We start from the raw sequence: 19,202 nt of genomic DNA, 5'->3' as shown, positions 1-19,202 counted from the left end.
TGGAAAAGCTTTATTTTCTTTATACGAAAAGAGGAAAGACTGCCATAAGAGTATCTCAGGTGGAGCAGCAGGTCAGCAGACAAAACTGTAAATTGTATAGATTTAATCCACATGTGTTAGTTGCAACAAAAGGTCAGTTTTGGCCCAAAGTATCTGCTGCTTTGTGGGATCACCACACAGCTGGGCAGAATAACATCTCTTCTTCCCAGCACTTCATGATGCAACAGCAGAGGGTGTTGCAGATCAGGTCTACGGTGCCCTGAGGAGAATGATGTAGGATTTGTTACACAGCACATGGATTTTTTTTTTTTTTTTTCCTTTCTGGCTGATTCTGTTAAGGTTTTTATAAGCATTAGCACCAACTCAGAAATAACCTGAAAATAATTGTGATTGGAAAAAAAACCCAAATACATGCATGTATGAAAACAGGAGGAGAGAGTTAACACAAGGAAACTGTTTCCTTTCTATTATTCCTTGTCAATAAGTGAATGGGAAAAATAAAACAGAAGTTTAATCCGCATAGGTAATACTGAAGGAAAGAGATGAATCTTCACACATGACACAAGACCAGTCTTACACATGAAATCCCAGAGGAAATCATTGTCCTGAAATAGGGGATCAAATCTCCCCCAGATACTGGAATATACACAGTGAAGAGAAAGATTATCCAGCACTTAACGGTTCTGGGAGATTGCTTATTTCACACCTGACGATTTCTAGGGCACCCTGATGAAAATCGAGACCCTACATGCTGTTTGTTAGCTTCCCCCAATAGTGCTGAATAGATGAAAATCTGTGGTGCACAGAACAGCTGAGGAAGTCCTATAGATTCCCAAAGAAAAGTCTGCTTATTGCAAAGAGCATGCTTCTATTGATCCCCTGCCTCCCTCTCATCTAACATCCCCATAGGAAAACCTTGGAGACTGAATTCTGCAAACCTTTAGGAAGATTTCCACACACTACAAACGTAGGTCTTTTTATTTTTTAATTTACAAAGAAAAGGAGATATAACTGATCCAAAACTGGGCATTGCTCTCATGTCAACACCATACCATGCTCTCCTTATGTCTGTTATTGAGCAAAACATGGCTGATTATAATACCACAACAAAGTAACACTCACACCTTCTAAATAGATGCCTTAACTGCCTTATGGCAAGCAGATAATGACCCACTGAAATCATGTTCAGAGGAGGAATGCCCCACTTTCCCTGTAATATCTGTATCATTGCTAAACACAGGACGTTCAAAAATGCATCCTAGAAGCAGGGACTGGTGGACAGTCATCCATAATTCCTGGTTATGGACAGAAACCCGTAATTTCTCAAAGTGACTGATTACCGTGATAGCTGCCGTCAGTCAAAAGCCAGCCATCAGCCGCATGCATTACAAACAAAATTCCATCTTTGATCCATGTTTTGGTATAAAATACACATTTCAGTGGCTGTAGGCATTTCACACTGACATGAATGCAACCGAGTCACCAAGCCAGAAGGGAAGTTTTACCCCTCCCTGGTTCATACGATGTTGATGGCCCAGCCAAATGTAAGCAGGAAATCAGTTCTGCCGGAATGACATGCACAGCCCCACAGAAGCGTCGTATGTCTTGGTTTAGGCATAGGATACAAGTCTGTCTTCTAAAGAAGTTAGCAATAAATAAGCGTTGGGAGGGATGGACTGATGCAGAGAAGAGAGAACCCTTTCAGACTGACTGTGGGGTGCAAATTAAGAGGTAGATTAAGTGCTCTCTGTTTTCATGTCTCTACTCAAGTCTCCCAAGTCTTTTTCCTCAGCATGCTTTGTACTTAAAGTGCTGTAAATACGTGTTCTTACTTGTACTTTACCTAAACTCAGTTTAACTGGAGGTTCATTTCATTTCAACTCTTAGTCAAGGTTGAGGGAAAATAAATATCCTGGTACCGGACAATCTCCAAAGCGTCCAGCTCCCCAAACCATTTCTTGCAGGTTTACTTAGGTAGATATTGCTGACACCATTTTGAGAATATTTTGACAGTATTATTTGAGAGCTGAGTATGACAGAATTAAAAGAAGAACAAGCCACTCCAGTGGTAAAGGGGAAGCTTTCTGGCATGTGGCAAGATCACTGGAGCACCAAGTGCTTGCCCAGGAGTGAAAACCACACAGTAACATTAAGAATAAAAGGAGAATATGTACCCTTCCCCATCAATCAAATCTGTTCCCTAAAAGGGAGATAAATCTCTTCATTGACTAAACAAGACATAAACACGTAGCTTTCAGCAGCCATGCAGATTTTGCCAAAGTTTCTGTAAGAATAGCTTTTTAATGGAAAAAGTTACCTGGGTTTTTGTAGATGCTAAGGACATCCTTGAAATAATGAGGTAAGAATCTTTCTAATAAAAGCAGCACATCCTCCAACTCCTCCAGAATGCCCACAAGCAGAAAATTTTCATTAACGTTCAGCTTTGCTCTTTCAAGGGCCCATTCACCAGGCTCCCTGTATGAAATTAATGGAAGGGGGGGGGGAGGGGGGAAGAGTTTAAATATGCATTTACTTCAGAAATTCAAGCCAAGAACACAACTGAATCAAAAAATATTCAGTGCTGTACTTCTAACAGAACATTAAAAAAACCCCACCAAACCCGAAAGGCTTACTGAGCTTTTCCGCACAACATCTAGAATTGGTTTGGCATGTAAAAACACGATCACATTAAAAGGAGGTTAATCACTGTGTGGAAGCACTCTGTTCTGAAGACATCTGTCACCGGGTTGTTTATAAGCTCAAACTTGTGAACTCCTGTATTTCAACTCAGAAGCACGACCCATGTCACGGGAGGAACGACTTCCCTGGGTGATGAAGGGTGCTAAGGGGTGGCGGTGTCCCTGAACCTGTCCCTGAGAACTGCTGCGAGCAACCACTGCCTGCTGTTACCTTGTGAATACCACACAGGAGGCTACTGGCCTGTTTCCCACCTTGTCCTTCATTTTAACTTCTGCCAAAGTCTCCATGAGCTTCCCTTTCCCTGCCATTACCCCTGACTGCCCTGTGTCTCTGCTACAGGATTCGCATTTGTTTGCTCTGACTGATAACTGGTTTTGAAGATCAGTTTAGGGTTATTCTATCTTTCCCCCCAGTGGGAGAAGCTGGCAGGACACCAGTACACCTTTATGTTTCTCTCGTAGTTTCATGGAAGCACAATTAGGTTTGACAAGCGTATGAATCCTAAGTCCCTTAGATGAACTCATATTAATTTATGTCCTGGGAGCAGCAGTCAGCGTTCATATTGATAAGGGATATAATGCCAGTGTCCCAAACTAAAGGAAATTAGCTTTCTCCCAGGGTCCAGCTGGTATGATGAACATCTGAGTCACACAGGCTACCTGAGAGGGGCTGGAGATCACACCTCTTCCTTGACTTCCATTAGGCTATTGCAAATTCTGTGCGATAGTGAACTTCCAATATTTGTCAGAAGCTCTTCTGATGACATGCAGAAAGGCTTACTGCTTTACACTCCCACTAGAGCAGACTTGGCGCAGGTTTTTCGTTCCCTACCACCTTCCTTGAATAGGTCCATTTTCTAGAAAAGCAGAGTGTCCTTACAAATACTACGAGCTTCCTTCTTGCAGCTCCTTGTGAGACTAGGAAATAGCTGAAGGAAGTGCAATGGCACGATAGGAGACACATCTATAACAAGCTACAAAACAGTACTTCAATACACTGCTCAGAAACCCCATAGAGGTATGTTGTGAAAGCCTTCAGACATGTCACTGTTGTTAATGGGATTACTCATATATACAAGTAAAGTGTGCAAATATAAGCATTTGCAAATGAGGCCAAAATACATTATGAAAAAAAAGTGTAATGAAAATGAAGTCACGAATCTCCTTTGTTTCTTAATCATACCCTCACTTATGTCAAAAAACTAAAGCAGGATTTTACAGCAAAGATACTTAGAAAGAGAGTAACATTCTTATGTTCTGAGACATAAGAATGAACACATTTTCACTACTTATTACTGCTACAAAAAGTATGGCTTTTGAAAGAATTTTTTGAGAACATGTGCAGTTGTTCCACTATGGACAAGCAGTAACAATAAATAAATAGAATACCTTGAAATTGAACAAACCTAATAAAGAACGTGCTGTGACCAACAATATAAAAGTATCTGAAAACAAGAAGGTATTTAAAATTCTTCACATATTATTGCATAAAAGTTTACTATGCAGTATCAATAATACAGCAATATGAGAATGGCATAAATAGACACATTAAAAATGAACTAGCTCAATTACAGCAGTAGAAGGCTGCACTTTACATAGTTTTAAGCATGATTACTATTTCTTACACAGACATAAAAACATGGAATTCCTCAGATATAGATCTGATACAAGCACCTGAGCAGAGCTAAAACATGTATTACAAAATTACAGTGCAGGTAAAATGAGTAATGAGCACATATAGTCACTGCCATTCTCACATTGCCAACCCACAAGAGAGAAATCCACGTAAATACATCCAGATTTGATGAATTATTCAAGTATTAAATCAAGAAAAAAGAATAGTACTACATTTGCATTACCCCCCCCCACTCCAAAATAGATGCATCCAGTTACCACATACCACCATATACATTGCACTTACCCCTTTCTCTTGTATTTCAAATAACTGTTGCCTCTTTATTACCAGTTCCTGACAAAATGTTGGCAATAGCTATTGCTGAACAAATTGGGATACCTTGTATATATTTACCTGCATCTTGGATGCTGTCCGCAGAAATATGGTATGATGTAAAATAACCTGGGATTGGAACATTCGGGGTAGTTTTCAAGGATACATACATTAATGTCCTGTGGGGGAGGAAAGGGAGAAAAAAAAAAAAAAGAAAGAGGTTGAATACTGCATTTTCCTTTCTCTATTAACAAGTGTTTTCTTCATCTCATACTTTATACAGCCATCTCAGAGTCAAAGGATTGTGCTGGGGCTACAAGAAATACCTCAAAAGTCATCTACTGGTCAAATTATCTACTTCTAAATATCATTAGAAAGTTTCAGGAGGGAAAAAAAAAGTGATTTTGTCCTAGAATGCAAAAAACCACATTTTTTTTTCTTGCTGCAAATAACACAATTACTATATTGAGATTATTGCATGATTCAAAGCGGGACACATGGATCAACTTTCATATTGAGTTATATTTAAAATATTCAGGAGATTATTTTCAGACTCTTCTTTCTTCTAAATACATCCTGGGGGACACCTGAAATAGCCAGAATAAATCAAATTGACATAACAAATTTTTTTTTTTTTTTTTATTCTGCTTCATTCAATGACTGGAATGAACAACTGTAAGCTGTAATTTCCGCAGCTTACTCTTGATATAAAAACATAGATCACTTTTGCTTACAATTCTGTACATTCCTCAGATGTTCAGAATTGAGCCTATCATGTAAACCCTCACTGAGAAAAGGGCTTATTAGAAATTATTTATAATTTTCCTGATTTATCGTTCATCTAATTAGGAGCTGTTTATAATTTTTCAAAGACTAGGCATAGCTACTGAACCCTGAGGAACTGTATTCCATTTCTAGCTTTACTCTGGCTAGAAGAGTAAAGTCCTGCAAGCAGGACTGAATTCCCCTATCCTTATCTAGTCTAATAGACTCTTACTCTGCAAGCAGACCCACTGACTCCAGAGAGACATATGAGGCAAAAAAAAAAAGGTGCAAGACCACATAAGCAAAGATGAAAGGATCTCATCTTTGCAAAACCAATCTTCATTCTTATTTAAAGATGCATGCTTTTACAATGCAACTGGCTTGATACACATCAATATCAAAACAATGACTAATCAAATCCATACTTCATCAAGTAAATAAAATGCGATAGAGAACACTTCAGTGGGCAACATGTCCTCTGCAAGACAGAAGTGCTTGGCAGTGTGGGAGATAGGGAGAGCATCCCCTGCTCTCCTGGGGCAGCGTGGGGTACAGGCCTCCAGCCCCAGCATCCGCTCCTGAGACCTCAGCACAGACAAGCTCTTCCCAGAACTTCAGCCCTCACGCCTAACTTCATTAGTGTCACATTTGGGTCCATAAGCCTTTTAAAGTACATTCCTGTTTCCTCCTCTGTTTTACACTTATGTAAATCAGATTTTGTAAGCACATCAGAAGATCCTGGGCTGGGAAGTAAATCACATGGTGAGGAATCATCAAAGAAAACAACATAAAAATTGCCAGCTGGGATACAAACAACCCATCTCCCCTGCTCCCCCAGTGTATTCAAGCATATTGAGAAGGGCTTGCCTTAAATAGGTACCATAAGATTTATGGTCAAGACCTGAATTTTTACATTCAAGGCTCTGAGCTAAAGCTAACCAGCCCCCCATTCTCAATGTTATGAATATTACTAAGAAATTTACTGGTGGCACAGACAATGTGTCCCTCCTACCATCCCAATAGTTGGTTTTTTTTTTAACAGTGTCGTGGTTTAACTGAGCACAACTTTTTTGGAGACTATTCACAGCTGGAATTCTATGTTAATGTGCCATTTTCATCTTAAAGTACAGTGTTTAGGCTGGAAACTGATTTTTAAAAAACTTTTTTCTTTGTAATTAGCTATATCACTTTTTTCAGGTCAGGTAGAAGTATAAGTAAAAGGGTAAGAACTCTAGTTTTTCAAACTAGATGTAAAAGCATTCTGTACAGCTTTGAAAATAATAAAAATGGTAAAAGAATTGGTAGAGCAAAACTTGGTTTTGAGACATAATGGTGTGGTAGTTAAAGAACTGACTTGCTGTACATTGATGTGAGTACCGTGTGGAACGCTTCAGTGAAGAGAGATGTGTTACGCAAACTGGAAGTACTTCAAATGAGAGGTGCTCTTTGCTTTTTTGAGAAGTGCTGTGATGCTCAAGGGCATAGTGAAGTCTATGTAGCGAGTACGCTGAAGTCCTGTGCACACACGTAAGCTGTCCTATTGGAGTTTTCCATCTTCAGCCCATGGCTCACAGGAAGCAAATAATCTATCAGGTCATGCTGCTTTGAGAGTGTTGTGGTTTAACCTTAGCTGGCAACTGAGCACCACACAGCTGCTCACTCATTCTCCCTCCCGGCTCCCCGGTGGGTCCGGGGAGAAAATCAGAAGAGTAAAAGTGAGAACTTATGGGTTGAGATAAGAACAGTTTAATAATTGAAATTACTATTATTAATAATAATAATGTAATGAAAAGGAAAATAACAAAAAGAGAGACAAATAAAACCCAAGAAAGACAAGAGCTGCAAATGAAAAACAATTGCTCACCACCAGTGGACCAATGCCCAGCCAGTCCCCCAGCAGCAGCCCCCCTGTCCAGCTTTCCCCAGTTTATGTAGTGAGCATGACGTCACATGGTATGGAATGTCCCTTTGGCCAGTTTGGGTCAGCTGTCCTGGCTGTGCCCCCTCCCAGCTTCTTGTGCACCTCCAGCCTTCTCAGTCGGTAGAGCATGGGAGGCTGAAAAGTCCTTGACTAGTGTAAGCACTGCTTAGCAACAACTAAAACATCGGTGTGTTATCAACATTGTTCTCGTACTAAATCCAAAACACAGCACTGTACCAGCTACTAGGAAGAAAATTAACTGTATCCCAGTCAAAACCAGGACAAACACGAACTAAAAATTGCAGTTCTTAAAAGGTTTATTATGCCCTTACACCACCAGAGATGTTTTCAGCAATACGTATTTTCAGTTTTCATAAGAACCTGCAGAGACCTGCAATGAATTCATGAATTGCTTGGATTCAAAAAAATTGGAAATACTGTCCTGACAATACTTTAAATTATGTCTAAGCCAGCTTCCACTTGATTGATGGATTAATTAGAAGGCAGAAAAACTTATGTAAGATTTAAAAATCATTAGTATCATCCAACCAAGAGCTGTTCCTCCTTTCTTGCTCCTATAAAAAGGTGAAGGGACATTAACTCACAACAAAGAAAGTTATTATTTCTTTGCAAGAATAATGAATACAGTGAGTCAGAAAATATTCCCTGAGATAAATAAGTATCAATACCCAATCCAGAAGCGTAACAGGGATCTTCTTATCCTTCTGAAAGCAGTATTTGATTAATATGGCAGGAGAAACATCATACAATAAAAACAACGTAAATTCACGTGAAAAATCCTGTGGCTTTAATAAGTGAACAGCTTATATTTAGTCAAAAAGAGATTTTTAGTATTCCTTTTTAGGGTAAACTGCTGTAGAATCACTGAAACAACCAGGACGGCACTAATCTAAATGATCGACTGGCAATTCCCTTCAAATTTGATTTGTGGAAGGAATGCAAAAGGATGAGAGACAAAAATCTTCCCCCCCTCCTCACTGATGCACTCAAGGTTTAAGATAAAGGCCAGGTATACTTTCATAGGAACCTACAATTTGTTGCCACCCAACAGCACACATTTCACGTTCCTGACATCAGAAGCACGAGGTTTACTCTGTGGTAAAAGCATTGCCCCTTTCCAGTCTCAGTTTACCACCACCGCTGTGACCCTCATTACAGCTGCTGGAGGGTCCTGATGCATTTGCAGCACCTGCTTGCCTTTCCTATTTTAATGTATTCATAGTTCGTGAAATAAATCACCAGCCACCATCCATCCCCTCAGAAGAGATTTTACTTGATGATAATTATGCAGCTCCATGAAATCACAGTTTTTAACCAAGAGGTGGGGCAAAATAAAGGTTGGCCTGAGGTGTGCTAGTCATTACAAAACTTAAACACAGCTGAAGGAAGCTGCTCTTTGGTTGCTAGTTGGACTTGCAGGAATTTCTGTTTTTTCTGAGCACGAAAAGCTAAGGTGAAATTTCATTATTCTAGGCAGTGTTAGTCTGTTAGCCCAAGCAACATTAATGCTACATTTGCCAGTAAGAGCATGTCTTCCCACCAGGAGGACACAGATCTTTCAGGGCAAAAAGGTTTTTTATGTGAGACAAAAAATTGCAAGGTGACAGATGACAGCCTTGCTCATTTAAATCACTGGAGGAGCCTTGTAAAAAAAATTATTCAAACACAGCTGAGAAAGATATAGAAAGAAAGAAACAGAGCTACTTTGATCATACCCCTCCACAATAAAGAAAGAGGAATTTTATTTTATTCCTCAGCTCCTGGCTACAATCCACACTGCTCACATCCCACTGGGCTTCTGTCTCCAGCAGGGCAGAGGGATGCCTGGGAACCAGCCCTGGGGCTGCAAGTAACAACAGAAACAATCTTTCTTTTTAACAGTACTATATTTTTCTATTGTTACAATTTTGGCTGAAATGATAATTGGTAATGTCTACTTCCTTCTTCTGTAAAATTGCCTTTCATATAAAAATCACAACATGCCCTAATCTATTAATCTGTCAACGAGCCAGACTACTGATCTATCAGAAATATATCAAAGGTGTGTCATTAATATATATATTTTTAAAGTTAATAACAAATGAACTGTTTTATTTGCCATAGCGAGTTCATACATGTCATAAGAGGAAGGTGGCACACGATTAAAAATATTTCAAGGATACAAAATTCCTTTGGGAATTTTAATGCTACCACAAAAAGAGCAAACTTTAAAGTATTTTTTGTAGAACAATAAACAATTTACTTAAGTTAATGTCTTTAACTCATTGCAAATACTGTACCATATATAAAAAGATGTGACCTTAGATTTGAGAGTTTGGTTTATTTTCCTCCTAATATAAAATCCTAAGAGCACTGGGGGAAATAACTTTTTTTGTCCAGTAGAAGGAACACCTAAGTTTTTTAAAAAAAGAAATAATTCTTGGGCTTCAAAGCATTCCCTATTTCTTGATCCCCAGTGTCTCAACCAAAAATTACAGAAACGCCAGATTCTGCCATGGATGTATGGCAATTCTTAGTATCCCTAACAATTTAAAATCAGGAATCATAACTCTCACACATGCCTTGCAAATATTTTTCCATTAATCATCTATTAATCTATGGGAAGCCATAAAACCAGCCTTTCTCTCAAAATAAAAAAAAAAAATACAACATGTTGTCTTTTCATGCCCTGTCCTCATGTGATACTGCAACTTCTGTGAAACCAGGAGAAGACCCTGCTTACAGCCCAGCTATGGTGCATGCTCCTTACTTAAGTCTGAAGGTTGCAGATGTGAAGTTGAGGTGTGTCATAAAGGCTAGAGGGGAAGCAGCGACCTAAATAAATACCTTTCAAGTTTCCATAAAAGGAAATGAAATAAAATGATGTGGAAAACCAGTGAGTGAGCCCGGTCTACGGTGACCTCTCCTGCTTACAATGCTGTTCTTCATACGCTGCTACAGTCAGTGGCGCAGACTAATCCTCACCATTGCCAGCCAAGGAAAATTATTCTGCTCTGCTGAGAGCCCTCAAGAATCCTCTTGCAGCTTGTAAAATGTTTTCTCACATACTTGCTTGGTGTTTGTAAAGAGGTCAAACTGACCATTACATCCTGAAGACACCGTTGCATCATATGAACTAAATAGAACCATGCTGAAAAAAAAAATCCGCCGCTTCCTCTGATCCCAGCTAAGGAGCTCTGGGTGGCCGTAGAGCGATGGGGAAGAAAATGTAAACACGACAGCTCAGAAAAGGGCTCACGAGTGTAAATATGAAATGAAAGAAGGCAAAGCACAACTTTCTACTTTGTAAGACTGCAGAAAGACACTGAAAAGTCAAGGTATAGTTGGCATGAAGGTTTTCAAATATAAACATAACACGACTTACTAAATCTTATTTAGGAGCACAGATTATTTACGTATTTTTATGGACAATAAACTATAATGCAACACATTTTTAACCCTAATTAGAGAGGTTTTTACTTCATCAGGTGATACTTAATGTTTCTGTTCTATCTCAATCAAGTATTTGGATAACTAGAGCCACACAGCAGCAAGATGACCTGTTTCTTTCAAATTCTGGAGGCATTTGGTACTTGTTTTTGTGTCTACGCTAACGGCACTGGCAGCAGATTGCTGTGGGGTGGGCAGGTGCTGGGCATCACTTCCCAAACCAGCACTGCCAACACAGACGAAGCCAAGTGTTTCCCAGCCCATATTATCATGGCACCGAGTCCCCCGAAGGAGGCCTGCCAGATGGGGTGGATTGTGCGGAACTGGGTGGGATGATGGTCCTCTGGAGATGACAGCAAGCTAGACAAGTCTACTAGGACACCAGTGGCAGGCTGCAGAGCGAGCAGTGGGCACTTCGAGGAGAAGCTCCATGAGATGGCAGAGCTGATCTAGCTAACTCAAATGCGGGTTTCTGTCCCTGAATGCCCCCCTGCACCAGCTGTGATGGCACCTTCACTCCTGTGCAGGCTCCGCCAGCTCAAAAAGCAACAGAAACCCTTTTCTTTCCCTCTGTTGCCTTCTAGTCTTCTACCAAAAGAGTGAACAACATTGGGCTTGCTCACAGAAACGTGGCGATGCCACTGCAGCATCACTGCACTCCAGCTGCGCAGGGCACATCCCCCTAGGAGCGACACAGGCCACATTTAATGACTTCAGCTGCCCTGTTCGTGTCTTTTAGTCATTTTGCCACCGCAGTCATTGCAACAACTAGGAAACAGTCACCAGAGCGCATGGCCGTTTCACCCTGGCACTCCCTGTCCGCTGCGCCCAAGTACTGCCAGGACCGCAAGAGCCACCCATGCTCCCAGCATCTTCGCCTGTGGCACTGTGAAATTCACAGATGCCAGGGACTTCTGTCTTTTTAGCTACCTGGCAGATCTCAGGTAGCTACCCTCGCATTTCATCCTGAAGAGGAGCCACAAGGATCTCAACTGCTGCGAAAGAAAAGACTACACCTACCACAGACATCCAGTAAGGCCAATCTTCTGGTGGGGCCATGCAACAGATTTAGGTCTGCCCAGTGAAGACAGATGCTACAGCAGATAGAGGCCAATGACAGGATTTTGGGGACTGGAGCACGAAACAGGGAAGTGCCTGGGGTGCCCAAACAGCTCGGGCTGCACTCCCCAAAGATGACCTCTTCTAGCTGGCTTCACCATGGCTTTCCTGCTTGAAGGCCAAGAGGTGTGCTGCTTTACCTTCGATGAACACTGCATTAGAAAGCTGAGCTGAGGTTTGCATTTTAAAACTAGTTTTCAGTCACAGATAATATTTTTTTCAACTCTTTCTCGCTTGGCATGTCTGTTTTTGAAGAGAGAGACTTCTGAATGCTTCTATACAGCTCCCGAAAGGCCGCACAGACATTTCACACTTTTGCAGGTATTCAAGTTCCCTTCTTCCACATATTTGTCAGGAGTTGAAATATGCTTTAAAAAAAAAAAAAAAATCCGTGATCTCTTAAATTCCCAGAAAACCCTCATTATCATTTCTTCAACAAACTGCTCTTTGCCTTCAGTTAAATCATGTATTTGATAAAAAGCAGAAGCAAAATCAACTAGAGAATGAAGAGAAGAAAAGATGCTTCTCATCACCCATACTTCTGTAAGTCCCAGTGCACCACTGGAGGAGACAGTGTAACAGCCTACACAGGAGATCAGAAGAATATCCTTTAGAAAGTCTTAAGGACTCCTGGCAGCAGTGTGTTGGATGAGCCAAAGCACCCCGTAGAGCCAGTTCATTTGATTCAAATTTCTTTAAAAAAAAAAAAAAAAATCCGTGATCTCTTAAATTCCCAGAAAACCCTCATTATCATTTCTTCAACAAACTGCTCTTTGCCTTCAGTTAAATCATGTATTTGATAAAAAGCAGAAGCAAAATCAACTAGAGAATGAAGAGAAGAAAAGATGCTTCTCATCACCCATACTTCTGTAAGTCCCAGTGCACCACTGGAGGAGACAGTGTAACAGCCTACACAGGAGATCAGAAGAATATCCTTTAGAAAGTCTTAAGGACTCCTGGCAGCAGTGTGTTGGATGAGCCAAAGCACCCCGTAGAGCCAGTTCATTTGATTCAAGCTGCTGTCCTCTAGCCATCTTATTTACAGGTTAAGTTCAAAACAGAAGCTGCCCTGTAAAACAAAGCAATGTGCTCTTATAAATGTGTTGAGTCCCCCCTTCCAATTATTTTTCACTTATTATTATCTGGAAACAGACTCTCTTCCCTTCCCTTCTTTTCCAATTCTTCAGATGCTTCCTACAACCAACACTTCTGTCAGCAAATCATTAGTCAACCACTTCCTTTGACACATGGGGGTGTTCACCTACAAGCTACAGCGTCTCTCTCTTGCGGATGACTGGCTTTCATGCAGGCGAACAGAAGACCCAGGGACCGAGAGACAGTGGCAGCACGCTGTCAGTAGCCAGGGGCTACCAAGGCCAACCCGGCGTCTTGCAGAAAGCCCCCAGGGATTCCCCAGGAAACAATGAGGATAACTGGGAGGATTGGACCCTGCTATGTTTTCCTGATTATTCACTGGGCTATTTTTGAGAGGACTTTTATGAAAAGTTACCACATCCACAGTTGTTCTGGGGAAACAACAGACAGCTACGGATGGAGACAACGTTCAAGTGCCCACACTTCAGCTCCTCTCCGCATCAGCCTTTCTGTCCAGCTAGGTTACTGCAAGCCAAAAAGCTCCAAAGACATTTTTCTTCCTCTCTGGCATTACTGGTCTGGCCAGCAAGTCACACCACTGTGTTGGCTTGAAGCCAGTCAACGATGTATACATGAAAAAAAATATATTAAAGAAGTGGGGACCATAAAAGGTCTCTGCTTTGAAAAATCTTTCTTTAAAGAAAAATGCACTTTAGAAACTTGAAAAAAAACCCTAGTTCCCCAATGTTTAATCTAAATAAAATTAAAGGAGAAGAAGCATTTTTGTTCATTCTCTAGCATGGCACTCTCTCTCATGAGCAGGATTGCTACAATTTCCTCTTCTGAGTCTCCAGCTCAGAGACCTGATGGATGGAGAAGACAGGCCAGATAGCTCTCCTTCCCTCCAGGTGGGGGAAAGTCCACCAGCCATCTTGAAAAGGGTGGTGGGAGCTGTGCACAAGTGCTCTTAGTTGACTTGAGAAAATAAAATTTAAAAGTATTTCTGGTACTTGTGATAAAAACTTGGAAAGCCTGGACATAGGGGTTTTTTTTATCCAGTTTCATCTCCAGGGAATGAGTTTTAACCAATTAACATGTTTAGATCGAGGCTGAACGTACCTCTGTACCCAAAACAGCATCCAAACTTAAAGGTTTGAGTAGATATGTCTGCTGTTATCTATGTGTAGTATGACTGCTGTTCTCACAGACAAAAATGGCTTTAATCTAGACAACACATACGGTCACCTCCTCACTGCCGCGTTTCTTTGGGGGTGCAAAGCATACCACTACACTGCACCGCTGCACAGCAACAATTCCATAACTCCCCATGGCTTTCTGCTAAGCCTTCTTCACCTATGGTTACAAGGACAGCTTACAGACTTATACTAAATATTTCTATTTCACATGCTCCAGGGTAGCACATTAATGTTGCATTTGAGAGAGGGGATGGGAAGCTTACAGAACCCGTGGCAACTATTGATGACTTGAGATCAAACCTGAGTATCAGCAGAGGTAATACAATAAGGAATATATACATCTTCTATTCCTCTCCTCAAAAGCTTGATACTTTTCCTGAGTAACTGCGTCGGTAGGCTAGACAGTTATACTTGCAAGTTAATGAAACTTCATTTTGTTTCATAGTATGAGAGATTTTTTCTTTAATTAAAAAAGCCTGTACTGTAAGAACACAATTATTCAAGAGAAAATTCTATTACAAAAATCTGGAGAAAAAGATAAAAGTATTTTCAAATGTTAGGATATGAAGGCTGGTTCAGTTAAGTCGTCTTTTAATTGCGCTCTAATGAGGAAACTTGACTTTTTAAAGCTAGCCTAGGGAAGCCTATGGCTTGCTTAGATTCAATTTGTGCTGTCTTTACATCAGCATAGATTTCATTGGTTTTTTTTTTCTTTTGGTAGAGGGTAATTCTGGGTTTTCTTTGAATTGACTTTCCACTTTTTTCTGGCAAAAGATGTGTTTTTTCATTTTTTCCCCCAGACCACATAAGCAAATAGGCTGCCAAGTTTAATTCCCACTTTTTTTCTTTTTGATGGACTCTTTTGGCTGGGCTAATTTGCCTGGCTTTTCTGCCAACAATGTATTCAGCTCTTCTTCCTGGCATCTGAGCAAGTGAAGCAGCAGCTAACAAAACAGTGTCTTCTGCTAACTGTCTACATTTTCATTTAGTGCAGGCATAAATTAGTCATTCATATACAACCTTTTGCTGGCGTTAACATAGCAGAGATGATGAACTATGCCCACACGCTACTGTTCAGATGTGACAAACATTAAACACATTTGTAGATCCCAATTTTCTAATTTACAATGATGTACATCGAGAAAATACATAGGTGGATATATTTCTCTCTTCTCTGTTATCAAAAATCATATTAGTAATTTGTCAAAGACCAGTTTTACCAATTAGAACGGAATCACTTCATAGTTGTAAGGCGGCACCTTCTCATTCTTCCTTTTCCATCGCTTTTGTATTTTTCACCTTGAACCGTCTTAGTACGGGAAATATATGAAAAAAAATAGAAGGAAATTATGCCAAAAAAAGGGAGAGTGCCTGCCAGCTGGAAGAAGTGTATAAGCATTAAATAACCATCCTGTTACAGAGGGCACAGATCCAGGGAAGACCAAAAATACAGACGGTTATACTGCAATTAAGAATGAATCCCAGTGGTAACTAACAGCAGGGAGACAGTACATCTGTCAATTCTGTTTACTAACACCTCTTCATAAAAGAACCTGGAAAATTAGTCTGCTCGGATGATGACTCTTAACAAAGTCAATTAGGAATGGCATATATTCGATTCTGCAAACGCTGAGCAGGAAACACCCCCCACCTCAAGGATTTCTCAGCCCTCTCTAATGCAGTGCTGCTGGGCCCTAGCCAACAGATGCCTGTGAGAAAAGCAGTGAGTCAACAGATACATCCAACAATTTATGCTTACAAAAGGTAGTTCTGGAGCACAGATAAAGTTATTCTTCGACACACGACAGCCTCAGCCTGGAGCTGACTATGAGGCTGAAGTCAGAGGGCTGGAAGCGGACAGAAATGCAGCTGGTGGGTGAGGGTCCTCCTGGCAGGGTGCTCTCACCACACCTGGCGATGCGGCGCAGCCCTGGCTGCTGTCCGTCCCGGCAAGAAAGGCTGCTACAGAAGACCCAGGGCGTCGAGAAGCATTTTAGCCCATCCTTTGCTAAGGGAGAACCAAGTTTACCTAAACTAGGGTTGCCATTTGTCCAATCTGTTCATAAAAATGTTCATATCTGCTCTAATTTGTATCACTGCTTTACTGCTCCTACTGTCAGAAAACCTCTGCTAGTATCTGATACGAAAACACCTTAATATAATTTAAGGAAACTCCTTTTTGTCTTGATCTCGATGAACACAAGGAATAACTGCAGGACATCTGTTTCATAGCACAATTTTATTCATCCAAAGATTTACATTTCTGTACAGCATTTCCTTTTTTAAGACTGTCTTCTGGAATTACTTCAATATCTTAGAAGTCCTAAAACAGAACACTTTTTAACTTAGGCTTTTTCAGCTCCAAGTAAAGCAGAAAAGACCCTGCCGGTGCCTTATGTAAGTTCTCATCTGAATAAGAGGGCGCCATGGATGGAATTAAAGAATAATTTCATGTCTCTGGCTCCTGGAACCCAGCATCTTCTGTTTGACTTGAAATGCTGGATCCCAGAAAACATTTGTGCTACGCATTTTTCAAAAACCAAACTGGAGAAGATACAGAGGAAATCATCGTATAACACCGCAGATCATCACCGCTCTAATACACCACTCTGTTAATGTTAAAAGCCTTGCCGTCCAGCCAAGCACATTATAATACTAAGATTCAGTGTGTCCTGGATTGAGAGGAAGTCTTGCTCACAACTGAGCAGAGATATGCATTACAGATTGCTCAGAATGAAAAATTGTGTCACAAAAAATACCATCGGAGATCTGGGATGCTTTCACATACAGAGTGGGCATAAGTCAGGAAAAGAACAGTCTTGAACTGAAGTGACACTCAAAGACGCTTTAGAAAAAATTGATAAAATGAACAGAAGATTGCCAGAACCAGCTAGTATTCATTGACACTATATTGAAGAACACAACCAGCAAGGGGAAGAATCAAGGTCAGCAGAGAAAGCTGTGCCTCTCCAACTTCCAACAGGTCTTTGATTCAGTCACTAAAGATGTGATAAACACAGTCCTGCGTTGCTAAATTCTCATGGAAAAAAAAAATAGAGGAGAAGCCGATAAAGGACAGGAACCTAAGGACAGGAATAAAATGGCTAGTTTTCTTAGTGAAACAAGACACTGAGTAGGGTCACACAGCATCTGTGCTGAGACATCTCTTGTGCATAACAAAGAAGGGTTAACAGTGAAGTAGCAAATTTTTCAGGGAATATTAATGAGAGCAGATAAGAAAACCGACCTCAAGGAGTTATAGAAGGACCCTATAATGCTGATTAGGCAATAAAATGCTGGAAGAAATTCAGTGCTGGTAAACGCATAGGTCCTTGCAACAGGATACTCCGGATGACAAAGGTGTTACTGGGTTTAAAAAAACAAGAGAGTATTAAAAAAAAAAAAGAAAATAAAAAAGATATATTCATAGAAGAAAGGTCTATCAAGGGCTATTAAACACAGATATGGAAGCAACATCTGGCTCAGGAAATTGGTAAGCTGAAGAACGTCAGAAGCTGGGAGGACACTGGAGGGGAAGCAACCCTTTAGCCTCTCCCCAGCTTGTACTGTCTTCCCCAGCTGGGCTGGATGGTGCTCATGTCTCAAGAGGGCTTAATGCAGAAAGTTCACACCTTTACATATGACACAATGTCATTTGCACAGATCTCACAGGATTTAAATGTTTCAAAAAGATATTGCTTCGTTGCTACAATACAGGAAAGCCTATTTTAATAACAAAACATTTCTGTAGTTCACATTTTTCTCATGTCTTCTTTCCCAGGTCAAACGTTCTCATTCCTTTAAAGCTTGACTGCATGCACAGAAATTATGCTCATCAGATTTTAGCCCAAACCTCAAAAATCCATATACTAACAGAAACACATTTAAGTTCTATGAATGCCACAAGATCTTGAAGCTAGCATTACACTGTTTTTAGTAGAGGTCCACAAAGAATAGTTTTAACAACACAAAAGTTTAAAAGAGGCTTATTAAAACAAATATCAGAGTTCTGAACGTTGAAGATGTTATCAAAGAGAAGCAATCCATGAGCCAAAAGGAAATGAATTTCATTGGCAATGAGCATTAAATATTATTGCTCTCATATATCCCATCAAGACAGAGGCAAAACAAACACGAGAGATCATTCAATTTGCATATATTTTTACAGAACTTCATGTGACAAGAATTAGGGAGGAAAATGCTTACTTTCTTCAATATAAATCTTCAAAATAAAAGAGTATATATATGGAGAAGAGAAGATACACCATAATAAATCTAAAAAATTTATTGCAGGTTGTAGGAAAGCAGTATTTCTCTTAATTATTAAGCTTCTCTCATCTGCAGATGTAGCAAAATTTTCACTAAAGAAAATGAATGCTGTCTAGCTGATGCATCTTCAAAGTTTTATTTCAACATACTGCTCAGTTATAGCTTAGACTACCTGCTGTCGTGAATTCCAGTGATACAGCTCCCTTTCACTGATGCTAAAGGGAGAGGGACTGTATCCAAACAGCTCGTGATGTGCACCTGAAGTAATCCAGTCACAGCAAGTACACTGCCTAGCAGAAGAGAAAAAGAAACCTGCTGCAGAGCTCTCCGTTAAAAAAGAGAAAACACATGATGATCATCATACAGTACAGGTTATAAATTTCTTTGGTTTTGCCCATTTTTTTAAGTTAGATGATAAATCTTAAAAGCGCAGTACTGACTTTTAAGAAAAAATAACCGGCTTCCTCATAGCAGCAAGGTGTAAACGTCTTTTATGTCTCCTTGACGCACCACATTTGTGGTGGCACTTTACCACGAGCGTCTTGAATGGTGAGAAAAAAGCTAGAAGTGTGAGTTGTGTGCTAATTCTGCTTTCTTATCAGCCTTCTGCCCAGCATCGACTGACTTTGAATCTCAGGCCTGAAATGCAGAAGGAGCTGCAGAGAAGAAAACCACGCTGCTTCTGCATGTGGCTTCCCTGCTGCTGCAACTGGGGATGGTTTCTGCTCTGCTGCCCCTAT

The 19,202-nt window shown here is 40.4% G+C and overlaps 1 protein-coding gene across 1 annotated transcript in view; it reads right to left on the bottom strand.

Moving 5' to 3' along the window:
- UST (uronyl-2-sulfotransferase) overlaps window positions 1-19,202 on the bottom strand; it is a gene marked incomplete at its 5' end in the record, with an annotated part of 108,561 nt that overhangs the window by 27,983 nt on the left and 61,376 nt on the right. Inside the window, 2 exon segments of the mRNA XM_009324154.1 lie at window positions 2,318-2,475; window positions 4,729-4,826. Of these exon segments, the coding sequence (XP_009322429.1) occupies window positions 2,318-2,475; window positions 4,729-4,826 (256 nt within the window).

This window comes from Pygoscelis adeliae, unplaced genomic scaffold, assembly GCF_000699105.1.
Source record: "Pygoscelis adeliae isolate BGI_AS28 unplaced genomic scaffold, ASM69910v1 Scaffold105, whole genome shotgun sequence".
NCBI classification, from domain to species: Eukaryota; Metazoa; Chordata; class Aves; order Sphenisciformes; family Spheniscidae; genus Pygoscelis; species Pygoscelis adeliae.
Note: the sequence above shows the minus strand (reverse complement) of the source record. Positions and strands in the feature narration are given on the sequence as shown.